Raw genomic sequence first — 26,073 nt, forward strand, 5'->3', positions numbered from 1 at the left:
TTTTGTACAATAAAGTTTAATCACAATTATAAAAATGTGGCGTTGGGTTTGCGCTATTAACATATGTACAGTCCAGCCCAACAGGAAGGGCCCGCCCCCCACCATCCCGGCCTGGCAAAGCCGGAGCTTCCAGACACCAGGCTGGGAGGGTGACCCACAGGGTCTGGCAGGAACAGAAGATGAGGCAGGGTTCCAGGCACGGAGTCCCCAGGACTGGGGGCGCAGGGCCCCCCCCCAGGGGGAGAACATGGCCACTGCCCCTAGAGACCCCTAAACTGGGGAGGGGTGCACGCAGGGCACAAAGGGGAAGCCCCATGAACACAAAGCAAGGGGGCTGTGCAGCCCCCAAGAACAGGATCTGTACAGGCCGGCACCCCAGGTTTCCACAGGAAACAGCTGCTGGCAGCTACAAAACATTTACAGCTTCTTCTCCGCAAAGAAAAAAAATTCAGGGGGTGGGTGGGTAGGGGCAAGAGGGGAAGCAGAAGTCGCCTCAAGGGACTGAGGCTCCCTCGCTGGGCTCGGGGGGCCCCCAACCCCACATTCGGAGATGGGGCACATGGGCCCTGCTGAGCCCACTAAGGCTGGGTGGGCTGGGAGCTCAGGGCACCAAGGGGAATAAATAGGGGTGAGGGCACCAGTCCTGCCCCACCTCAGTTGAGGGAGCCGCGGCAGCTCTCAGTGCCGCACAGACACGGGATCTTGTTGTCCTCCAGCGGGAACTTGTAGTCGTAGGTGATCTCCTCGTCCACACCGATGGGCTGCTTGGAGTAGATCACGATCTTCTTCTGCGACTCGATGGTGATCACCTTGGCATAGCAGTTGGGCTGCAGGACAAGGACGGGGTGAGCTGCGGCTATGCCCCTGGCCCCCGCCCCGCCCTGGCCCGGCCCCCCGCGCACCGTGCAGCAGTGGTTGATGAACCTCGCCAGGTTGCCACACTTCGTGGCATCGATGATGGTGTCATGATCCACCCGGAACAGGTAGCTGCTGCCAATGCCCTCCTGCACGTAGCGCTTCTCCCGCATGTCGGCCACCATCTAACAGCACAGAGCGTGATGGTCAGGGGGCTAGCCTGACCCCGCTGGCCCTTGTGATGAGGCGTCTGGACAGTCTCCCAGCTACCACCCTGGAGGCCACGTCGACCCGTCCGGGATCTGTGACTCTCCCTCTGGCACCCGCTACTCCAAGGCGCTGACTCTCCTGACCCTGCTCCCAGGAGCACCCCTCTTAGGGTCACCTCCCTATACCTTCGGCTGCCATTCTGATAGTCACCCAAAGAGGACCCCAGGGAAGTCCACACTGGCCACTGGGCAGGAGCAGCCACCAGCATCTCCTGGAGCGTCTGCCTGGCCCCCAGCGGAGCCCCCAGATGGCTGAGGGCTGAGGCAGTTCTTGAGATGACAGCGTCCATTTCACAGATTGGACCCTACTCATCCCTTCTCCTGGGAGCCCTTCTCCAAAACAGGTGCTCGCAGCTGCTGCCGTCCACGTCAGGGCTCACGGCCTTGTGAGGAATAACTCATTTCCCAGAAAACAGGGCGATAATGCCGCTGCTCTCTCCCCTTGGGTGCACTCGCTGTCTCCCAGGGCTCCGGCTGCCAGGCAAGTGGAGAGGGCTCCTCCCAAACTTCCACCTCCAGCCTAAATCCACCTCAGTGCAGCTGCCACTCCACTGAGCAGCCCCTGGATGTCCCCCGGGCACTGCAACTTCCCACGCCCTGTCCTGACTGGAGCTTGTCGTGACCACACCCCGCCTCCACCCCCTCACCGGCAGCCCCACCTACTCGGCCGGCCACTAAAGGCAGCACCCTGAGAAACCATCTCACCTCGACCCCTGCCCTCCGGCTCTGGAGCCACCTCGTTGCCTGGTCCTGCAGCTACCTCGGCCTCACTGCCTAGTGGAGGCCATCCCCGCCTTTAGGGGCTCTGCGACAGCCCCCTCGCCCCCACCCTGGCCTCAGCCTTGAGTGCTCTCTTGGCTCTGTAGTCAGAGGGAGCTGACTCCACCTCCCAGGTCCTCTCCTGCCTAAGGCCTTGTGGTGCCTCTTCTCCTTTCCCACCACTGGTCCTAACTTACTAACCTGGCGCTCAAGCACTGTGCTGTCTGGCCTCCCACCTGCCCCTCCGGCTCCCGCTGCTGCCACTGGCCCTGATTTTTCCAAGTAGCCATACTGACGTCCTTGCCCTTCTAAGACCATCCTGCCTCCAGGCCTTTGCACACCCTGTCTCCCGGTTGGGAGCACCCTTCAGCTCCTCATGCAAACATCACTGTGCTCCCACCTCTGCCTCCCTGAACGTCCCAGCCCTTTTCACAGCAGCCACACGACACCCTTTACTGCAGTTACCTGTTGAACACCTATCTTGCCCACTACGCTGTGAGGTCCTTAAGGGGAGAGAGAGTATCAGTCTCACTTCTTGCAGGATCATTAACAACTAGTTTACTTGCACCCATTACTAGTTGCTGAAGGAAGAAAGGGAGGAAAAAAGGCAGGCAGGTTGCACTGGCTAAGTCTCGGAGCAGGGAGCGAGTGTGGGCTTTACCCCGAGGGTCAGGTGGTTCTCGTGTCAGCACCCCATGCTGCCGTCAGATCGGGGGCTGGGTGCGGGGGCCTCACCTGGCGGATGTTCTGACCCACATATTCGATGACCATCTCGTCGGCTGCAATGGGTTCCATGGCAAACAGCCCCCACTCGTGGATCCGGCTCCGGCCAAATCGGAGCTTCTTCTTCCGGAACTAGAGAGCGGAAGGCAGACTCTGTTGCTGGGTGTCCCCTTCAACCCAGCTCCGCACCTGTCCTTGGACCCCCAGGGCAGAGGGTGTCCCGGGCCCTCGCCCACCGCAGCCCTCAGGGCTCCAGGACGTGGCCTTCCCACCGCGCCTCCTCCCTCCTCAGCCCCACTCCACACCTTGAGCTGATTTAACTTCAGCAGGTCGCTGTCCATGATGGCCGATGTGCCGATGGCGCTCAGCAGCCGCCGCTGCTCCGACCGGCGCTCCGAAAGCACGCGGTTCGTCCCCTGTGAGCAGCAGCAGGCCAGGGAGAGACGATGAGTGATGGGAGAACTCACGGGAAGAAGGTGCGGCCAGCAGGCAGGGGCGCGGGCGGAGCCTCACCTGAGTGTCGGCTCCTTCCAGCTGCCGGGCCGAGACGGGGCACACATCCAGGTACCTGTCCTTCTCCTTCTTGCTGATGGGGTAATAGCCTTCGCTTCGAGCCGAGCCCGTCTGGTGCTCGCGGGGCCCGTCCTGAGGCCGCCGCTTGCGTTTCGGAGTGCTCAGGTTGGTGAGTGCAGGGTGTTAAGGAAGAGAACCGGGTCCTCATGGACCAGATCCCTGGGGCTCCGCTCCCCGTGTCCCCCCCCCCACCCCCAGTCCCAGCCCAAGGAAAGGGTGACCGACCTTAGCTGGAGGTCCCGCGCAAACTCAGGGTGAGGAGTACGGAGAGACGGAGACAAGTCAGTCTCAGACCCCACCTTTCCTGCCAGAAGCACTTTGGGAGGCAGAAGAGGCATGAGGCAGAGAGAACGGGTGGCCCGGCAGCCAGAGGAGAAATACTGGGGCTGCACGTGGCAGAGAGCGGGACAGGAAGGCGATAAACACAAACCCTAGGAATGATCTCAGGAGGACAGGGCCTGGCTGTGTGACCCCAGGGAGGCCCCCCCACCCCACCGCCTGGGCCTGTCTCCCGGTCCTGAGAAGGCCAGCCTCTCGGGCTCAGGATATTGGTGTGATGGACCCAGTGGGTGTCGTTAAGCCAGTCAGCCCCACTCGTCTGCTGCAGCAGCCGCTCGTATGTCAGCCGCAGGTAGCCCATGTCCTCCAAGTCCAGGCCCGAGTTCCAAATGTCATACAGGATGGTCATCTGCTCAAACTCGCTGCGCGGCTCATAGGTGGGAGGGGGCGGGGGTAGGGGGGGCGGGGGCGGCCGCCGGCGTCTCGTGTGGGAGCGGAGGCTGCGCCGCCGGATGGCCCCCTCGCCGTCACTGCTGCTGCTGCTGCTGCTCTCCGATGACTCCGACTCCTCCTCTTCTTCCTCCTCCTCCTCCCCCTCTTCCTGCTGCTGCTGCTGCTGTTGCTTTGGCTCCTCCGCCTCAGCCACCACCACCTCAGGGGCCTCCAGAACCTCGTCTGCCGGGGAGCTGAAGAGGGCTGCAGGGGCAGGAACTGGCTCCAGAGGCCGAGGGGCCGGCGTGGAGGGCGGCGGCTTGACCGCCAGGGCGTAGTTGTGCTCCAGGAGGATGTGGCTGAGCACGGGGCCCGGGCGGTCCGCCTCGTCCAATGTCTCTGTGGCCTCCGAGTCGTCGCCGGCTGGCAGGGTGGGCAGCCCACGCCGGGCTGGGGTCAAGGCCAGGTCGGCCAGCACCGCCAGGTCCACTTCCGTCCCTGGCTCAGCCTCTTCTTCTTCGGTGGAGCGGCCTCGGCCTGCGGCCCGGTTCCGGCCTCCTCGGGACACCTCCTCCGGCCAGCTCTTGACCAGAGACGCGTGGTCCAGGGGCAGGTTTCGAATGGTCCGCTCTACGCCCCGGGGGACCTTGCGGGAGGCGGGAACGGGAGACTTGACCTGTGGTGGGGCAGCCGGGGGAGGCTCTGGGGCTGGCACCTCCTCCACGGCAGAGAAGGAGACGGTTTTCCGGCGTTTCTTGGGTGGAGGCAAGAGGGGGATAGGAGAGGAGGGGCGCTCGTCGGGGCGGGGGGCAGGGGCCGGGGGCCCAGCTGGTGGCTCCGGGGGAGGCTGGGGCACACTGGGAGGGAGCTCCTCAGCGGATCCTGGGGGAGGAAGCACACAGGGGGAACGAGCGGGTCAGAGTCATCAGATTGTCTCACAATAGCCAAGACATGGAAACAACCTAAATGTCCACTGACAGAAGAATGGATTAAGAAGCTATGGCACGGAAAAAAAAAAAAAGGGGGGGGGGGAGTTCCTGTGACAGCACAGCAGAAACGAATCGACTAGGAACCATGAGGTTGCACGTTCGATTCCTGGCCTCACTCAGTGGGTTGTGAATCTTGCGTTGCTGTGAGCTGTGGTGTAGGTCACAGACGTGGCTCAGATCCTGCATTCCTGTGGCTGTGGTGTAGGCCAACAGCTGTAGCTCTGATTCGACCCCTAGCCTGGGAACCTCCACATGCCGTGGGTGTGGCCCTAAAAAAACAAAAGACAAAAGACAAAAAAAAAAAAAAGATGTGGCACAGATATATAATGGAATACTATTCAGCCATAAAAAAAGAACAAAATAATGGCATTGCAGCAACATGGATGGAACTAGAGATTCTCATACTAAGTGAAGTAAGTCAGAAAAAGAAATATAAATACCATAAGATACATCACTTATATGTGGAATTTAATACATGGCGCAAATTAATCTATCTACAGAACAGAAACAGACTCTTGAACATACAGAACAGACATGTGGTTGCCAAGGAGGAAGGGGAGGGAGTGGGATGGATTGGGAATTTGGGGTTGGTAGATGCCAACTATTACATTTAGAATGGATAAGCAATGAGGTCCTGCTGTATAGCAGAGGGAACTACGTCCAATCACTTGTGACAGAATATGATAAAAAATAACATGAGGAGTTCCCGTTGTGGCGCAGTGGTTAACGAATCTGACTAGGAACCATGAGGTTGCAGGTTCGGTCCCTGCCCTTGCACAGTGGGTTAACGATCTGGTGTTGCCGTGAGATGTGGTGTAGGTTGCAGATGCGGCTCAGATCCTGCGTTGCTGTGGCTCTGGCATAGGCTGGTGGCTACAGCTCCAATTAGACCCTTAGCCTGGGAACCTCCATATGCCGCAGGAGCGGCCCAAGAAATACCAAAAAAAAAAAAAAAAGAGAAAAAGGATGTATATGTATGTATAACTGAGTCACTTTGCTGTACAGCAAAAATTGACACAATATTGTAAATCAACTATAATAAAAAAAATTAAAAAAAAAAACAAAAACGGGAGAGTTCTCATCATGGCTCAGTGGTTAACAAACCTGACTAGCGTCCATGAGGACGTGGGTTTGATCCCTGGCCTTGCTCAGTGTGTTAAGGATCTGGGGTTGCTGTGAGTTGTGGTGTAGGTCACAGAGAAGGCTCAGATCCCATGTTGCTGTGGCTGTGGTGTAGGCCAGCGGCTACAGCTCTGATTCGATCCCAGCCTGGGAACCTCCATATACTGCTGGTGCGGCCCTAAAAGACAAAAAGCCAAAAAATATAAAAATAAAAATAAAAAATAAAACAGGGAGTTCCTGCTGTGGCTCAGCTGCAATGAACAGGACCAGAATCAATGTGGACCCAAGTTTGATCCATGAACTCGCTCAGTGGGTTAAGGATCCAGAGTTGCCATGAGCTGCAGTGTAGGTCGCAGATGTGGCTTGGATCCGGTGTTGCTATGGCTGTGGCATAGATGGCAGCTGCAGCTCTGACTAGACCGCTAGCCTGGGAACCTCCATATGCTGTGGGTGAGGCCCTAAAAAGACAAAAAATAAGAAAAGTATTTAAAAAAAAAAAAAGAGTCATCAGAATGAGATTAATTATGGGCAGGAACCTGACCAACCTCTGGGGGCATCACACCCCAGCTTCTGACAGCCCCTTGCTCCTACAGGGCACATACCGCCTGCCTCCCTCACTCTCATACTTGCCACATCTTCAGCACAATGGGCTCCCTTGACAGGGTGGGGTTTTGCCCTGTCATTCATATCTTTGACAAACACTGAGCACCAGCTTTGTGCCAGGTATGACGGAAACAACTTTAGCAGCACTTTTTTTTTTTTTTTTCTGCTTTTTAGGGCTGCACCCTCGGCATGTGAAGGTTCCCAGGCTAGGGATCCAATCGGAGCTACAGCTGCTGGCCTACACCAAAGCCACAACAACGTCAGATCTGAGCCGAATCTGTGACCTACACCGAAGCTCATGGCAGTGCCGGATGCTTAACCCACTGAGCGAGGCCAGGGATCAAACCTGCAACCTCACGGATCCTAGTCGTGTTTGTAAACCACTCAGCCACGAAAGGAACTCCAGTAGACACTTCCAAAGCCCTCACAGAACTTCTAGTCCAATGGAGACAATTTCATGAAACAGATGTGCAGCCCCAACTCAGAAGGGCGGGGGTGGGGGATCTAAGGAAATCAATACTTGGACTCTAGCCTCTTTACCAAGACAGGTGGTGACAAAACCACATCCAACAACTAGGAAGAGACTAAGACAACTTTTTGCCAGCTGCATTTTATAAAAAGGATGCAGTTGGCCAGATATGAATTAAAGTATCCATTATTTCCACTATAAACAATATCCTTTGCTTAGTAAAGGGAAAGAGATACAATGTAAGAAACTGAATTTTTGTCTTAAACTATTTTACAAAATTGCACTGGGGATTTTCCCAAGTGAGAAAGGGGTCAGAATAGTGCATGTCTGAACACTGCTCAAGACATACCCAGCCCCTTCCCTGGGGCCCGCCCTGTCCTGCAGACCTAACCCACCAGACAAGGGCCTTGTGGCCAGTCCACAGCCTCCTGCTCTCATTCTAGGTTTTAGCTACTCCAGCAGGCATGGCCTTTCAGGCCCTTGGCCCTGTGCTCACACGATTCCTTGTTTAGAATGCCCCTCTCCTTTCACCCATCCAGAAAGCTCACCTGCAGCCTTTAGACCCAATTGGACGCCACCAAGTTGTGAAAGCTTCCCCAGTTTCCTCTCAGACCAGAGGCTGGTGGTTGTCAAGGGCCAATCTTTAGATTGGTTGCTCCAGATTAAAAACCGATGTTTGGGGCCAAGCACCAATCCAAACCTTTTATATACATAATTACTCATTTAACTCTCCAACAATCCTATGAGGTATGTACTATTATTAACCGCATCTTACAGATAAGGAAGTCCAGGCAGAGAGAGAGGCTGACGACCTGCCAAAGTCACACAAGTAGCAAATGACCGGACAAGACCTGCACCCCTGGGACAGCCTGGATTGAGTCTGAGGTCTTATCCACTGTCCCTCACTGCTCGGGACCCCCTGCCCTGGGACTCGGCAGCTTCACACCTGGCCCTAGAACTCACAGAGCTAAGGGGCAGCCGGCACCAGGCCTGGCTGAGGCAGGCAGTGATCGACACGTGTCCACTGCCTTCACCGACATGCCCTCAGCCTCCTGTCTCCTGGGGCTCTGGACACCACCTGCGGCCTCAGCCAGGACTAATTCACGCTCAGAAGCTAGCGAGGCCTGGGTGCTGGTGTCTGGGCCTCTGGTTCTTCTGAGTCCTCTTGCCTCTTCTCCTCTCCAGCGCTTCGGGGCGGCCTTCTCCTCTGACCCATCCTCCCAACCTAGCCCACTGCGCCCTCTGGAACAGCTTCTCCTCCTAACTCAGCTTCTTCCCACGGATTTCCCTTTCGCTCCCCGTCCTGAAGGAAAGCTGGCTGTGGCTGCCATTTAGAGACAACTTCTCAGGTACCTGCCCAGTCTATACACCTCCCAGAATCCACCATTTCTGATGCATGACCTGGCCCACCTGCCATCGTTAAGCGACAGCTACCTGACCCAAGCCAGCCCAAAGAGAAACTGCCCTGCGGATAAGGATCTAAGATAGGAGCAGGTCTGTCTGTGGGGGCAGACATCTCTGCTAGAATGGAGAGGCAGAGGAAGGCCATCTGCAGGAGAGAGGAATGAGCCAGATGGGATGCTGGAAGAAAAGTGAGTCCCAAAGGTGTCCAGGCCCGTCTCTGCGATCCACCAGAGAAGCCCCCTCCCAGGCTCCTGCCATCAGGCTACACACCCCTCTAGCCAGTTGTATACCTGGCCGCTCGTTTTCCCTACCATTCTCTAAAAACCAAGGGACCTCTCCCTTCCCACCACTGCCATCGATCTAGGGAACCTGTTCACCAGCTTCTCACATTTACTCAACCTCAGCTACCCTCCACCAGTCACACACCCCACCATGTCACCTACCTCCACCCTGGAGGGTGACACGAACCCCGACCCTCTGACCACAATTCCCTGGATCCCTTCAGTTCACCCCGATGCACTCGTTCAATTTCGCATCCTCTGTCACCTTCCAGCCTATCATCCTCCCCCTAAATTAACTTCTTTCTTGTGCCCAGACCATAGCAGACCCTCACTTTGTCCTCTCCTTTCATGCTACTTCCCACAGCCTTCCACCACCTCCACTGTGTAGATCACTAACCCTGAATTCATCCAACCATCCCCCTTCTCTCCTCCTTCACCCCAGCTCCCAGCCTCAGCTGGGCCTATGAATTGCGGGCAATCCTAGTCAGCTTTCAGCCTGACTCCCCACCCTTCTTAGTTCTAGACTCTTCACCCATCCTCCTCATGCTCGGCAATGTCCTGCCTTCCTGCGAAGACAAGAAAAGGAGACCTTCAGGCTGAAACCCCACATCACCTGGCCTCCCCATTTACAGAGAGACCTGCATCTGACCTAGAGGTCCCCCTGCCCCACCTCCCAGCAAGTGCTCCCCTCTTTCCCGGTCCATCCACCTGTTCCCTCTTCCCTTCAGTGTATGACACACTCAGGTCTCACCCACTTTCAAAAGCTAACCCTCCACCAACCCCGTACTTTCTTGCTGTCTCTCCAAGCCCAGCTGGGTAACCCTGAGCATCTCACTAGGCCTCAAATCCTTCCTCTACAAAACACGGGTGGTAGGGATGTTCTGAGGAGTAAACAAGAAAATGAAATTCGCAACGTGCTAGGCCTTAGAGCCTGACACATACGAACTACTCAGTAAACGTTAACTAGGAGCTCCCGTGTGGCACAGCGGGTTAAGGAGTTGGCGTGGTCACTGCAGCAGCTGGGGGAATCTTCCCCGCCAACTCTCCTCTTTCACAAGAGCAGCTCACCCTTCCAGAAGACTGGTTATCTGTCCCTAGCTCTCACCCTCTAACTTGAGCCGCACCACTGAAATTGCTTAGGGTCACCAGTCACCTCCCAACAAACCCACAGCGGCTTCTCCTAGTGTGGCCGTCCAACCCAGACCACTCCCTCCCTTTGAAAACGCGAGCGCTCTGGTTTCCTCCCCAGCTCTCTGCTCATTCCCTTTCAGCCAGTCTCCTCTGGCTCCACTCTGCCCAGCGATCTCACGTGAGACTACAAGGCTCTGGTACCCTCCTCTCGGTAGAGATCCTTCCAAGGTAAACATTGGAAGTCACACCCACACTTTCCATTGCATTTCCAGACTTCTGTTTTCTAGAGCTCTAGGTGGTCTATTGACCCTGCTGCCTTAATGCTTCCCCTTGGGAGACCTTGGGAGGCACATGAAACTCACCCCCAATTAAATGCATGTCTTCTGCCTAGATCTGGTTCTCCTCCTTGAGTTTCCTTTCCTGATAAATAGTTTAACCAAGAGGTTCCATGTTTGAAATTTCTCTCAAACTCTTGCCCCCACTTTCACTCCCTGCACCCCACTGTAACCATGCTACTTTGGTTCAGGCCTTTCGCTTACCTGCATCCCTTCAAACTTGCTCAGGAGCAGCCCCACCTCCTCCTTCACTTCTTCTGCATCCCTCCCCCTCCTGCCAGAATGATCTTCCTGAAACGCAAATCCGATCCCATTCCAGTGTTTCTTCCTACCCTACTGAGAACGAAAGAGCACTAGCACTGATGCCCCTTGACCTGCCACAGACTTTGGAGACGTGTCTTAAGACTAATCAGAGCCCCGACTCCTTCTCTCGTGAGGTCTGGATCAGAACAGAGCGCACCAGCACTAGGAGGTTTTCTTGCGGTCACTGGCTACCTCAGACCATGGATTCTCAGTGTTCAGAAGAGAGCGCTCTGGAAGGTCACCTGCACCTTTGACGTGTAACTTGAAAACGGACTGACTCCCATCACAAGAGCAATCTATCCTAAGTTACCAACACTGCTGGCCTTACTTGCTGCAACAGCCTCTTAATCTCTTGGCATAAAGTCTGGCCCCTCTCCAAGTTTCCTCTGCATTGCATCTTTTCAAAACACAAACACAATCACGCCATTCCTCTGATGGCATTCCACTGCCCCCAAGATACAGCCCAAACTCCCATCAGGGCCTATTCATTCTGCATGTCTCTCCAGTTCCAGCCACTCTAGCTGCCCCTCGCTCTCCACTCTTCAGGTTAGCTTTACGTCTTCCGATACGCCCTTTCCTCTGTCTGTGGGGGCTTGGCACACCCTTCTGCCTCTCTGCCTTGATGTTAGCCCCCTGGTGCCTCAGCAGAGAAGACTTCACCACGGATGTGCTCCCTTTCTCAGAGCACCGCATGCTTTACTTTCATGGCGCTCATCAGTCTGTAGTCACAGATCTTCTTACATATGATCTGGAGACGGAACTGACGGTCTCTATAGACCATAAGCTTCATGAAGGTGAAAACAGCACCGACTGTGCCACCGTTTTACCCCTTGTACCCACTCTAAGGACGCCACTGATAAACATCTATTACCTGAACAAACAGCTCACTCAGTAAGCTAAGTTACGGGTGAGATAAAAAATAACAACCGAAGGTACAGATCCACAAAGGAAAGAAAACAAAGACAGGGTTACACTGTTAAGAGTTACTATCTTGGGAGTTCCCGTCGTGGCGCAGTGGTTAACGAATCCGACTAGGAACCATGAGGTTGCGGGTTCGGTCCCTGCCCTTGCTCAGTGGGTTAACGATCCGGCGTTGCCGTGAGCTGTGGTGTAGGTTGCAGACGCGGCTCAGATCCTGCGTTGCTGTGGCTCTGGCGTAGGCCGGTGGCTACAGCTCCGATTCGACCCCTAGCCTGGGAACCTCCATATGCCACGGAAGCGGCCCAAAGAAATAGCAAAAAGACAAAAAAAAAAAAAAAGAGTTACTATCTAGCCCATGCGGCCATTTCCTCTCCTTCAGGTAGACACCCTAACACCAACGAAGAGCCTTGAGGAAAGTTTGCAGGAGAAACTGACCCTACTGGGAGTTTTCTCCTTAACTTATTCGGGAAGCGACCATTCTGTTTTCCTCTAGCAGCCAAGCACCCTGGTCTGCTGGGAAACCTGTCTCCAGCAGCGCAGTCTGAGTGTGCTAGGCCGCAAAGGTCTCCCAGAGAGGACTGGCGGGAGACGGTGCCTCCTGTCCAACAAAGTCACACACTTGTATATAATGAATAAACGTCGACCCCCGTTTCCGGGGAGACAGACCCACACATCCACAGAGGCCAAAACCACAGCTCCGCACCACCTACCCGCCGGTCTCGCCGGAGACGTCTCCTGTTCGGGGAGAGCTGTGACGGGGGAGTCCGCAACCCTTTCCGGCTCAGGCTCGTCGGCAGGTGCTGGCAGGGGCACAGGGACATCTCTAGGGGGCGATGGAGCTGAAGGTATGGTTGCGGGCTGCTCCTCTTCCTCTTCTTCCTCTTCAGAGGAGGACTCAGATGAGGAGGAGGACGATGACGACGAGGAGGAGGAAGAGGAGGAAGCTGTGGAGCTGGATGAGCTGCTGCTCTCGGAGTCCGATGTGCTATCATTCTCGCCATCTGAGTCAGCATACAGAGAACATTTGGAGGACGAATCGCTTTCCTCGTCCTCGCCTGGAAATCCAGAAGGGGCAATCAGGCGAGGTGGGAAGACCCTCATGGGGTCAAGCCATGGGCTCATTCACGGACTCACCACGAGGGACAGGTCAGGCTCTGTGCTACATGCTGGGAATGCCTACCCTCAAGGAGTCGGGGGAGCACACTTGTCCACAGTGTGAGGAAGTTCGGCATGAGGGGCCAGGGGAGGAGGCAAAGGGAAGCCCTGCATTCTGCCTGGTGGACCAAGTCAGGGAGGGAACCCCTAGGAAGGAGATGCTCATGGCGAAGGATGAGGAGGGTCTGCCCAGCCTCGCGGGGCTGCGTGCGGACGTCCAAGGTAAGAGGAGACTCTGCCCTGGGAGACGGGCAAGCAGTCTGCTCTAACCAGAAGCATTGCCCGGAGTGGGGCTGACAGACACCGCCTGGCGGGGAGACTCTGACAGGCTTCTAGGGCGACATAAGCGTGGACAGTGTTACATGGTCTAGGCCTCTGGCAGTGACGACACACTGGAAGGACTGTAAGAACTGCACAGTTTTGGGGGAACGTAACAGAGCAAGTTAGAACGCAGGTGGTGTGGCCAGGGAGGGACCTGGCAAACGGCAGGATGAAGCTGAACAGATAAGCGGGCGCTGGATCCCAACCAGCCTAAAGCCTCAGGCTGAGGAGTCACTTGGGGAAAACAGGGAGCCAGGAAGAGACTTAGGGAGGGACGAAACGGGGTCAGGTATGCATTTTAGGAAAGATAACTCCATCACCAAGTTTGGAAATGGATTGAAATGGAGAGGGAAGGATGGAAACGGAGACCAGGAAATCAGTCAGAACGGCTGCACACTCCACGTGAGAAAGGCACGAGAGCAGGAACAAGGGAGGCGACTAATTCAAGAAACACTGAAGTGGTAAAAGTGACAGGAACTGGGGACCAAGTGAACATGTGGAGGGGTCTGCACCCCCTCACTCCTAGCAGATGACCTTGCCCTCTGCTTTCCTGAAAGAGGGGCTCTCAGAGCTTCGTTCTCAGGATCCTGGCTTCCACTGAAACGGCCCCGCTGGGAGCCAGGCCTTCACCACCCGATGTCAAACAATCAGTCCTTCCCAGTTGCCGACCCTGCCCCTGCCACTCCCTACCTACCCTGTTAACCTATTTTTAATTCCTTCTAAGCAAGTATCTCCATGTGAAGTGCTATTATCCGTTCACCTGATTGTCAAGCCGCCTCCTCCACTGTGACTGATTGCAAGCCTCACAAAAGCAGGAACCCCACCTGTCTTGGTCACTGGTATGTCCCTAATATCTAGAACGTGTCTGGCACACAGGAGGGACTCAATATAGGTTTCTGAACAAACAAATTAAAAGAGGGACTAAACGACATACCCAAGCCTCAATAAATGTGGAGGAAAACAAACAGGTTTTCAACTGAAGAACCAAGTTGAGGCTGGTGACAGCAGTTGCAGGGAGAGGAAGGCGGCAGAGCTCGGTGGCTGAGCCATAAAGGAAGAGCAGTGCTCACGGGGAAAGGCAGCATCAGGGGGCACAGGAGGACACAAGGGGGTGGGAAAATAAACAGGTTCTGCTGGGTTGTCTTCAGAAGAGACCATGTCTCAGCTGCAGAGGTGAGCAGGAGGGAGCGTATACTGGGGATGGTTTACAGCGGGCCAAGGGTTCTGAAGGACGGGGCTAGAAAACAACTGCTTTGGGACAGGACAAAGACGGCCAGTCAATCCGGCAGGAAAGGCTAGCTTGCGCTCAGAAAGGGCTAGACAGGTGCCTAAGTCCCTCCTTCCCCAGAATTCTTCGGTACCCTGTGTGTGCTTACCATCTGATGCCCCCGTCTCCTTCTTGGCAGCATCCATGGCTTCCTCACGCTCTTCATCTTCCTCATCTTCCTCTTCATCCTCCTCATCCTTAAGGAAAGAGGCAGGTGGGAATTCACAGGAAAAGGACAGCTGGCCCTCCAGGAGGCGCAGCCACCCAGCTCCAGCTCAGAGGGAAGCCAGCTGTGGGGACAGGAACTCAGGACACGGACTCCTGGCAGGGTCGGGGCGCCAGGCTGCTCACCTTCTCTGAGGAGGACTCCTGGGACGCCTCCTCCCCCTCGCTGTCCAGAGCAAAGGACTTGCGGTGCTTGCCCTGGGTCTTGCTGCGCTCTTCATCTCGCTTCGGGGGCTTGGTCCCCGGACGCCCTGGCTCTCCGACCTCCTTCTCTCGCTCAGCATCTAGGCCCAGGCAGATGGCAGTTAGTGCCAATTACCATCAGCAATAACAGCTCCCGCTGCCCTAGCCTGTACAAGGAGCTCTGCATACACCAACCGTGACCCTTCACACAGCCCTGCAACACAGACCTCGTTCTATAGACAAGAAGTTGATGCTTGTCAGAGAAAGATAAAACTCTCCGAGTCATTTAACACTTTATACACCTTTACACGCACTGCCCCCATCCTCTCTCCCACCCTTTTCGGGGCTGGGTGAAGAGGGAGATGAGTTTGTTTTGCCCCAGATAATAGTACTAACGTGGACGGATCTCCAGGAGAGCAGGTCAGACTCAATAAGGAAGTTTCCTGCCCCCAAAGTTATCAACTAGTAACTCAGACCTCAACAAACTGGGAGGAAGGGTCCATGAGAGCTTTAGCATTTTGGAAAAACAATGTATTCAACTTCTGTGGCTCCAGATGCTGAAGTTACTGTTTGATCTCACAGAAGAGTGAAATGCAGAAAACTGAGTCAGCACACCAGAAATAAGACCCATGGCTAAAATCCTGGGATAAACTGACCTGAAACTTCTCACATCTCACAGAACTGCTTCATTTTTTTTTTGTCTTTTTTTCTTGTTGTTGTTGTTGTTGCTATTTCTTGGGCCGCTCCCGTGGCATATGGAGGTTCCCAGGCTAGGGGATGAATCGGAGCTGTAGCCACCGGCCTACGCCAGAGCCACAGCAACGTGGGATCCGAGCCGCGTCTGCAACCTACACCACAGCTCCTGGCAACGCCGGATCGTTAACCCACTGAGCAAGGGCAGGGACCGAACCCGCAACCTCATGGTTCCTAGTCGGATTCGTTAACCACTGCGCCACGACGGGAACTCCAGAACTGCTTCATTTTAACCCTGTTTCAAATCTCCACTTGGCTCCTTGCCCTCAAGTCATCTCACCCTTTCAACCCTGCCTCTCGCTTTCCTCTAAGACTCTAAACCGCCTTTTGTCCCCTTTCTCTGTCCCCTGACCTCCCCACTCACCATCTTCATCTTCTTCAGCGGGAGTAGAAGGCCGGGGCCTCTTTTCCTCACTGGCCTCTGAAATTTCTGAAGGCTCTTTTCGCTTTACCTGGGAGATGGGAAGAGATGGAGTCCGTTTCGAACCCAAACACTCGTGGTTCCCAACCACCCTTACCCGGGAATCCCCCTGCAGCCCTCTCCCCACCCAGCCCGGCAAGATCACAATTCTGAGTACCTTGAAAGAAGGCAGCCGTAGGGCCCCTCGCAGCCCTGACCCAAAGGCAAAAGCTTCAATGCCGGTGGTACCCCCGCTCTTGGCCCAGTCTACGAGGGACAGCAGGCCTGGCTCTTTGAGCTTTGTCTTCTCTTTATCCTCCTCCTTGGCTTGCTGTTTAGCTGCGTTCTGGAATGGCTGCAGGCAGTAGCGGGACTGAGCCCCAGAACCCAGGTGCGCCCTCCCGCCTGAGATCGACTCCCAGGGCCCAGAAATACAGAAACGCATCTCCTCATTTTTCCACCTGACACACACCTGTTCTCACCTCCCTTGCACCAGCCCCCCCAGGCTGGCATCTTCTCAAAAGCCCGCTCATTCGGCCCATCCGTCTTATGAAGCTGCTACTATGATTCCCACTCTACAGACAGAGATACTAAAGACTGCAGCCCAAGAGACTCAAGGGCTTTATCCATCACAAATAAGCAGCAGCGTCAGAACAAAGTTCTTTTTCTGCTGCTCTGTGTGCCTCCCAACTCCCCTGCCCAACTGAGTCCCCCACCAAGTGCCCAGTCTCTCTCCACCTGCCTGGATCATCCCTCCTCTCTACTCTGAGCTGTGCAGCCTGAAAAAACCAGAGGTCTAGTTCCTCCAGCAGAGCCCCAGGTCTGCCCAGTCCCAAGCACTGGCCCTCACCTTGGCCTTTTCTTCCTTGCTTTCCCACCACTGGTCAAAGGCTCCAAAGGCCACATTCTCCACCATCTTGCGGTTGAGGTCTCGCTGCATGATGCTCTTCATCTCTTGGACTAAGGTGGCCAGCACGCGGCCCACAGTGCCTGCCGATGGAAGGGCCTTGCCCTCTGCCAGCTCTGCTTCCTCCCTGGGAGGCAGCCGGGCCTCTTCTCCCGAGACTGAGGAGGAGGGCAGGGGCTCGGCTGCCATGGGCAGAGGCAGGTGATAGGCCTCCCGGGAGTACGCCCCTCGGCCTTCTTGCCCTTGTGTGTACAAAGCATAGGGTAAGCCATAGGCTGCCTCTTGGTGGGGTGGGAATGGAAGGAAGGCCTCCCCAAAGGCCCCACCGGGGGGACCAGCTGAGGCAGCAGTCAATCCTTTGCCCTGCCGCAGCTGGTGGAGCCGAGTTAACATCTGGGTCTGCATCTGGAAGGACATGGGCATCCCTCCCCACTGAGCCCCAAGTCGATCCATGAGCTCTAGGGAGTTCACAAAGTCATAGATGTGGGGGGGCGGTGGAGGAGGCGGGGGGTACTCGGGGGGCGGTGGCCCATCAGGTCGGGGTGGGAGGAGGTAGGCAGGCTGGTGGGGAGGATAACCCAGGGGAAGGGAAGCCAGGTACGGAGGGGGAGGGGGCGGGGGAGGGGGGAGGGGGTGGGGGTTGCTGGGGGGGTGTGGGGGCCGGAGGGGGTGAGCCGCCCCGGTCATCGTCGGAGATTTCCATGTCCTCTCCAGAAGAGCATGGAGAAGCCTGTGGGGGTGCAGAGGACGGTCACCGAAAGCTACGGCCTGCTCCTTCGGCTGCTTCTCACATCCCTGCTGTCTCGTCTAGCTCCCTTCCTTCTCCCCCTGGCCCCAACCCTGCCTCCCAGACCCCAGCACTTCTGCTGGTTGACCCCAACCTCACCTGGCTCTGTCCGTTGGCCTTGGGTGACTCCCGGGGAGCTCCTGGGTCCCCACTCCCTGTGGGTGCCACATCCTCAAAATTTGCTGGGGCTGGAGGGGGCGTGCAGGGGCCGTGACCTGACCCAGAAGGCAGCTCGCTCCCCGCGTCTCTGGCACCAGGGCCTGTGGCGCTGTTCTCTTCCTCTTCCTCAGTGTCGGAGGCCAGGAAAGAAAACTTGGAGCGCTGCTCCTTCAGCAACATCTCAATGCGAGAATCCAGGCTGCTGTGCTGAGCGAAGGGCACGCTCTCATTGGTGGTCTCTGGGGCTGGGGAGCCAGAGCGGGCGGGTGAGGCTGGCCGGGGGGAGGTCCGAGCTTCTTCTCTCTCGGGGCTGGGCCCCCCGCCCCCCCCACCTCCACCAGGTTCTGGAGGCTCTGGGGGTGGAGCTTCCGAGGCAGGAGGCCGGTAGTCCTGGTCAGCAGGGCGGCTGGGCTCCGGGGGCAAGTAGGAGGTGTAGGAAGGTGGGAAGCGCTCAGCTGCATTTTCAGCAAAAGGTGCCCCTGAGGGCTCCTCCCGAGTTGCCCGGCGGGGTGGGTAGGAAGCATGGCGTTGGTAGCGATTCCAGCTTTCATAATACGCTGGGTAGTTTGAGTCTGAACCACGAAAATGAGAGGATGAGGAAGACGAGGACGACGAAGAGGATGAGGACAACGAGGAGGAAGAAGAGGAGGCGGCGGCGGTGGCTACCGTGGTGGCGGGGATGGCTGCAGAGGTGGTCGTGGGGGCCGAAGATGCAGAGAAATGGCGGCGGGAGAACGAATCTTGGTAGCTGTTCTCTGACCGCCGGGGCTTGAAGGAGGTGGAAGTAGTGCTGCAGAAAATGTGCAGGGGTTAAGCGGGATTCAGCTCTGTACGACCAACCCCACTGCCCAGGCTGTCAGCACCCGAAGCCCCTCTCTGCTGCTCCCAGAAGATGTGTGTGTGTGTGGGTGGGTGTGGCAAAGCCTGAGACATGCAGGACTTCCCTGGCCAGGGATCAAACCCACACCACAGCAATGACAACATTGGATCCTTAACCACTAGGCCACCAGAGAACTCCCCCAAAGGAAGATCTAAATGCTGATGGGTTCCTAGCTAGAGACTAAGTTCCCTGCAGACAGGGATGTGTTGGCTGCATCCACAGAGAAACTGGCACAAATTATTTCCAACTCCCTCTTAGAAAGACTTTCCCCCCTCCCCCATGGCAGTTCCCAGAATCCGCACCTGCTGGAGTAGGCGGAGTCCTGAGAGTAGGGGGTGCTGCCCCGAGACGTGTAGGGGGTTCCTTGGGAGGACTGAGGGGTGAACTGGCCGAAGGAAGATGGGGTGTCTTGTCGGCTGCTGGAGAAGCTTGTGTCCTGGGAACAGGGGGTGCCATTGCCAGGAGTGCCCACCACAGCAGTGCCTGCTGGGAAGGCAGCTGTGTCGGAGGAGGAGCGGCGGCGGGATTCAGTCTGGAGGGAGAAAGTGGAACAGGGAGAAAGAAAAAAGGATCAAGTACCATTTGACAGCGGGCCCTTTCCCAAACCAAGAATCTCAATTCCCTGTCTCTCGAAAGCAGCTATGCATCTCTTTCTTGGCTCTTCCGGTACTTAAGAGTCTAGTCCGGAATCTCCCGGAGTCTGATCTTGGCATCTGAGTACTGTGCCCACATGGCTAGGGCCTGGGCAACCACAGGCTTCTCACCGTCTCAGTGGCTGCACCAGAGCCTTGGAACTTCTCACTCAGAGCCTTGCCCCCAGTGGGCACCGTCTGAGGGGTGTAGGAGCCATTGACTATCAGCTCATAATACTTCATTCGTTGCTGTCCTGGAGGGAGGAAAATGAAAACCGAGACAGTCAGACGGAGGAGACAACTCCTTTCCGATTTGGTATTCCCACTTCCTTCTCAGACCCCGAGCTTCCTAAAATTTCTTGGGACTCTCGGGATTGGAGCTTTCAGTTCTACCTCCTCTCTACCTTTTTTTTTTTTGTCTTTTGTTGTTGTTGTTGTTGTTGCTATTTCTTGGGCCACTCCCGAGGCATATGGAGGTTCCCAGGCTAGGGGTTGAATCGGAGCTGTAGCCACTGGCCTACGCCAGAGCCACAGCAACGCGGGATCCGAGCCGCGTCTGCAACCTACACCACAGCTCACGGCAACGCCGGATCGTTAACCCACTGAGCAAGGGCAGGGACCGAACCCGCAACCTCATGGTTCCTAGTCGGATTCGTTAACCACTGCGCCAAGAGGGGAACTCCCCCTCTCTACCTTTTAACTATTACAAAGTATCAGGCGACACTTCTTAGTTTCTAAAAACACTTCTGACGTGTTACTATGTTAGTGATCATCAAGAGAGAGAAACATTAGTATCCCTGTTTTACTGCCTTAAAGAAAACTGACCTGCACAAAGTCACAAAGTTAGTCAGCCGCAGAACTGGAATTCAATACCAAGATCACCCGATGTGAGAACCCACCTCTTCAACCTATAAACTAAAGCTGCAAAACAGCAGCCTGGGAGTTTCCACTGTGGCACAGCAGGTTAAGGATCTGATGTTGTAGCTGCAGAGGCTTGGGTGGCCGCTGAGGCACAGGTTCAATCCCCAGGGGTTAAGGGCAGTGATTAAGGGTGCAGAGCTGTGCAGCTGTGCCAGAGGTCACAGCTGCAACTTGGATTTGATCCCCGGCCCAACAACTTCCATATGCCACAGGTGTGACCAAAAAAAATATTAAAAAAGCAAGCAGGGAGTTCCCGTCGTGGTGCAGTGGTTAACGAATCCGACTAGGAACCATGAGGTTGCGGGTTCGATCCCTGCCCTTGCTCAGTGGGTTAACGATCCGGCGTTGCCGTGAGCTGTGGTGTAGGTCGCAGACACGGCTAGAATCCCAAGTTGCTGTGGCTCTGGAGTAGGCTGGCGGCTACAGCTCTGATTCGACCCCTAGCCTGGGAACCTCCCATATGCTGCAGGAGCGGCCCAAGAAATGGCAAAAAGACAAAAAAAAGAAAAAAAGAAAAAAAAAAAGGCAACCTGAAGGCTAAAGCCAGCCCACTGTTGTATTTTATTTGCCTTACATGATCACTTAAGGTACCCGGAACGGTGAGAGAGGAACGGAGCATTTAAGGCCAATGACATTTCACAAGAACCTAGATTTCTGGTTTAACAGTATACATATATACACGGCAACATTAGTCTTCATTTTACTTACAAATTGGTTAATACCAAGTAACAGTTGCCCACTTTATTTTTTATTTTTTTTTTAGGGCCGCTCCTGCGGCATATAGAGGTTCCCAGGCTAGGGGGCCAATTGGAGCTATAGCTGCCGGCCTACACCACAGCCACAGCAACGCCAGATCCAAGTCGTGTCTGTGACCTACACCTCAGCTCACAGCAATGCGGGATCCTTAACCCACTGAGTGAGGCCAGGAGTTGAACCTGCATCCTCATGGATACTAATCAGATTTGTTTCCACTGAGCCACGATGTGGAACTCCCCAGGTGCCCCCTTTAGATGACACCAGACAGTATGGCACCGTCTCCACCCCTCACTACTGCTCCTTAACACAGAAGCCCAGACTGCTTGACTCACCTATACACGTCCTTAATTCTCAATCCAAAATTCAAAACCCCAAAAACTCAGAACCCAGTGTGTTTTGGAATTTGGTGTCAAAACCTGACCTGCAGCTATTTACTAGAAACTTTATCCATCCTACTGAGTGGAACCCTTCATACTTTTTTTCTTACAAACACAGTGACATACCAGACCACAGGATGCTGTTCCAACCCTGCCAGATACAACACACAAAAAACAACACACGTACCATAACCTCTCCATAAAATTCTGCCATCAGAAACACACCTGGCCCAAGAGTCTCAGATGAGTAACCACGTGCCTGATCGGTTGCCTGGAGCCCCAACAGGCATCTGCGTGTACCATCTCCGCCAGAGCCCAACCTCGGGCAATAGGCAAGGAGGCCCTCACCTTTGATGTCGAGCTGGGCGTGGATGATGTTGCCCATGACGGAGGTAAGGTGGAGGTTTTTGACTGTTTCCTTGGCTCCCCGAGTGCTGGTGAAGAGCACACGGGCCAGGCCCAGGTGCTTGCGAGTACGAGGGTGAAGAAGGATCTCGACCTCTTCCACCTCGCCATACTTTCGGCACATGTCCTTCAGGAAGGTCTCCCGCACATTGTCATTCAGCCTCGCGAAAGTCACTTCTTTCAGGGGGATCTGTCCGATGTAGAACTCGTCCAGCTGTGGAGAAGACAGGAGTTAAGTCTGGGGTCTCCCCACTGACCACTGCTCCTCTGCCCTTCGGAAAACTCGGGTGAGATTCATGAGGCTGAGGAGAGAGAACTGGGAAACTAAACGGCAAGGGAGTGGAGAAGGTGGACCCAACAAGGGATACACCAGTCTTGCCCCTTCTTTTCCCTGAACTCTCTTCACCCCAGAAAAAAAGGCGAGATCCAGGAAGAGAAATGCACAAACTGAGGACTGAACATACGTAAAAGAAAGGTTATACAGAAATGATCCACTAGCTCAGCTTTTACTAAGCGACTGGACACTAGGAATACAAAGATGACAAAAAAAAAGATTCCTGTTCGGATAAAAAGACAAGGCATTCCCTGGTGGCCTAGCGTGTTAAGGATCCTGCATTGCTACGCTGTGGTACGGGATCAATCCCTGGTCTGGGAACTTGTGTGTGTAGCAGGCACAGCCAAAAAAAAAAAAAAGATGAGACAGAGAGAGAGAGACACGCAAACATAATGTGACCCAAGTGTCAGCAAAGGTGTAGACAGGGTGTCTGGAAGTTCAGAGAGGGAAACCTCTGCTCAGAGAGGAGGCAGGAAAGAATTCACAAAAATGTTATCATTCATACAGGGATTTTCAGACAAACAGGTTCACCAAAATGACAGGACCTGTAAGACACAAAACTATAAAACAGTGCAATGCCTAGATGCTGCGTGCAGAGCGCCTGGCACGACAGGACACAGGTGTGCAGTATCTAGGCAGGAGAGGAAGCCTGGCCAGATGAGTAATCATACATGCCAATGCACAAAAACGTTGACAACAAAAAACAAAATAAGAAATAAATGATAGCAATAAAATAGAAAAGAGAACGGAGACAAAAAAACCAGGAGAAACGAATATGAGAGTCTTATTAAAGGAATGGAGACAAAAACAGAAAAACTCAAGTTAAAAAAAGAGATGCGTTTAGATAAAAGAGTCAGCACGACTTGGTAACAAATTATGTGACAGATAAAGGACAGAAGACTCCTGGGTTTCAAGCTTATACAGCCGAGTAGATGGTATTACCACTCATTAGTTAGAAGAAAACGGAAAGAAAAGCAGGATCAAGGGAGTGAAGGTAGCTGTTTTACATCTCTTGCGACTGAGATTTCTGTGGGGCCTCCAGATGGAGCTGTCCCTCCACCAGGCATGTAAGTGTGGAGTTCAAGAGATTGATCTTGGCTGGGAACAGAGATTTGGAACTCGTCACCATCTCAGTGGTAGTCAAAGTTGTGGGTAGGAAAGATATTGTCCAAGAAATGGGTACAAAGTAAAAAAAAAAAAAAAAAAAGAGGGATGAGGGAACCCTCCCAGAACTTACTTAAAAAGGAAAAAAAATTATTGGCACAACACTGTAAGCCAACTGTACTCAGAAAAAAAAAAAATTAAAAAGAAAAAAAAAAAGAAAAAGGATAAAGAACCAGTAGAGGAAACTAAGAACTGCCAGTTTTCTAGATCCAGTCCAAGGCCCAGTGAATATACTACCAGGACAGGAACATGGGAACCCTCTGAGGAAACAAAACTGAGGAGGGGTGAAGAACAGAGGACTCCAGGGACGGAGTCTTTGGCGTTGTCACTCCCCTTAATTGAGAAACTGGGGTAACACACAGGGCGCTGTTGTGCTATGTGCTGTCCAGAAGTACACAGAGACAGGCACAGAAGCTAGATCTGTCTTTATCCTTCAAAGAGCTCGAGACACCTCGCCTACACCTTTCCAGAAAATAAACTGACCTCCTATCAGAACAACTCACTCTCATAGCCTCAGAAGTTCTTAGATCTGACTGTGAGCCTTCTAGTCCTACGCTGAAGACCAGACTAGACCACCAGGATGGATCCTCCACACCCTCCAAGGACCACCACACCAGGAGACTAGCAAACACGTACCTTAAACTTAGGGACTGGGAGGGAAAAGTCTCTGTTTTTGGATCTGACGTGGCAGCGGGGGTCTTGGAGGTCTTCAACTGGTATATACTTTGAGTCCTAGGAAGATAAGCAGGAACAGAAAGACAGCTCAAGGTGAAACCACGGTGCTGAGCTCTGGAGCCCCTCTGGAGACCCATGTGCCAAAGAGCTGGGTTCTAGTTGCCCACTTGAAAGAAGGCAGATTACAGGTATGAGAGTTCCTCCTACCTCTGAACAGAGGTGCCGAACAGAGGTAACAGAGGGGAACGGGGCCTGAGTTCTCTAGACGGCAAAGAAAAGGCCTGGGCACTCACGTTGACACTGAAGTGAATTCCATCATAGCGGTACACCTTTTGAGAAGGCCTGCGCAAGGCAGGGTCCAAGGCAGGATCCACGATGAGCTTGTAGTTCCGCCACTGGAAGCTCGGGGCCTTCTGCCCATCTCCCCCACCTTCCTGATCCATCTTTGCTCATTTACACTGTTAGGAAAGAGGGATACGCAAGGGGACTCAGGACTTAGGCCTGACTCCCTTGCTGCCCCTCACGGACTAGCCCCGACTCCAGGTTCTCTCATTACCCCAGTTTCCACACCTCACCAGGACCCGTGGCTCCCCCAGATCTCCCCCCCTCCCAGGTACCTTCTTTCACCACAACACCCCATTCTCTATCCACCTCCCAACTCTCCCCTTAGGCCCCCAGGCCCCTCTCGCGCCCCCTTACCTTCCCGCTCTCCCTAGCGCGCGCCCCACTTGGCCTCCGCGCAAGACCCCTCCCCCGCCCCCTGGCAGGCCCCGCCCCCTCCCGCCTCCTCACCGGCCAGCGGCCCGGGCCAAGCCCGGCTCCCGCTCCCACACACCCGCTCGTCCCCGCGCCCCAATCCTCTGGCCAAGAGGTGGCACCTCTTCGGGGCGTTGGAAACACCGCGAGACCGAGCCCGAGACCCGGCTTCGGCCCCGAATCCCGGCGGGGGGGGTGGGGGGAACGCGCGCCGCTGCCCTCTCCTCCCGCCCCGGCGCGTTCTGCCCCCCCCATCTCCGCGCACGCGCGGCGCGGCCCCACTCACCCGCTCGCGGCGAGCGGCTCCCCCTCCCCCCACCCCGCGCGGCACCTCAGCGGCGCGAGGCGGCGGCGGCGGCGGCGGCGACAGCGCGAGACCCGGCCCCGCAGCGGTGGCGGCGGCGGCGCCCCCCCACCACCACCTCCCCGGCGCGCGCACCAAACACCACCGCCACCTGCGCGAGGCCCAGCGGGCACAGCGTCTACATTCGCACTTTCGCCACGGGCGCTGCCGGGAGACCCAAGGGGCCGAGGATAGCGGCTTCGCCTCGGCCGGCGCCCTGTGAGGCTCGAGAGTTGTGGCCCAGGGAGCGTGGAAAGTGGCCGCATCCCCCGGAGAGTGGGCTTCACCACAACTATCCAGCTGCTCTGGCTTCGGGTCCTTGACGAATCGGCGGCGACGAAAGCAGCGACTAATCCCTGAGGAAAAGGGGGCGGGGCGGAGGGGAGGCGGCCAGCCAGAGCTGGGGATATTTGAGTGGCGCGTTGAACAAGCGCAGATTCGTCAGGCGGGCGGGGCGAATCGGTAGACGGGATGCGCGCTCCTTTTGCTCCTCTTTCCTGCCCCTTCCTCACGCGGCCGAAGGTCTAAGAGGCTGCAGATTCGCCACAGGTCCTGGCCTCAGCTGTTGCCTCCCTTCACCCGCCTTGATGGAGCGAAGAAAATAATGCCTCGATAGCCGAGCCCTGTTGGCAGAGTCGGCCACTTTCCGTGGACCTTTCTTACTAGCACAACCCAGAGGACTGCTCACTTCCGACCGGGGGTAATGGCTACGGAGTCCGAGGAGAATTTTCGGCCGAATATAGAGGAGTAATTCTGAGGAGGAGCTGGCCTAGCGAATCTGCGAATTCTTTCGTGGGCGGGGCCAGGGCGCCGCGCGCAGAGGGCGTGGTTAGAGCGTGCGGAGCCCGGCGTCGCGGGGGCGCTTCCTGTAGGACCCTCCGAAACCGGGGCGGGTTGGGAGGGGCACCCCGGAGGTGGAAAAATACTACCAACTACAGTGACTCAGACTGTTTGGCGCCGCGCATAATGCAGGGAGCAGATTCCTCCCGTTATCTTCTCTGGGCCTCTGCCTGTTTAAGCTACCCATTTGACAGATGGGGACACTGAGGCCTGCAGAGGGTGCTGCGTTTTGCCCACAGTGGCCCACCGTTAGTGCTTAAATCTTAGCCTGTCTCAAAGTTATGTGATAACCCTGGTAGGTCCTGAAGGACCTTGAGCCAGTCCTGTAAAAAATGATAAACTAGGTCGTACTTGAGCTAGGATGGGCTGGTCGATTCCCCAGGCT

General features: G+C 55.3%; 1 protein-coding gene across 1 annotated transcript; it reads right to left on the reverse strand.

Moving 5' to 3' along the window:
- On the reverse strand, positions 1-25,654 carry SETD1A (SET domain containing 1A, histone lysine methyltransferase). The gene is given in 20 exon segments (XM_047780019.1): positions 1-827; positions 903-1,040; positions 2,619-2,738; positions 2,912-3,022; positions 3,120-3,292; positions 3,729-4,772; positions 12,159-12,503; positions 14,301-14,388; positions 14,543-14,700; positions 15,717-15,804; positions 15,931-16,107; positions 16,603-17,286; positions 17,288-17,389; positions 17,546-18,395; positions 18,788-19,017; positions 19,250-19,371; positions 21,520-21,790; positions 23,711-23,806; positions 24,043-24,207; positions 24,961-25,654. Coding segments are annotated over 19 exon segments (5,121 nt in total). The 5' UTR covers positions 24,193-24,207; positions 24,961-25,654; the 3' UTR covers positions 1-653.
- Between the last annotated feature and the right edge of the window lie 419 nt (positions 25,655-26,073).

This window comes from Phacochoerus africanus, chromosome 5, assembly GCF_016906955.1.
Source record: "Phacochoerus africanus isolate WHEZ1 chromosome 5, ROS_Pafr_v1, whole genome shotgun sequence".
Taxonomy (NCBI): Eukaryota; Metazoa; Chordata; class Mammalia; order Artiodactyla; family Suidae; genus Phacochoerus; species Phacochoerus africanus.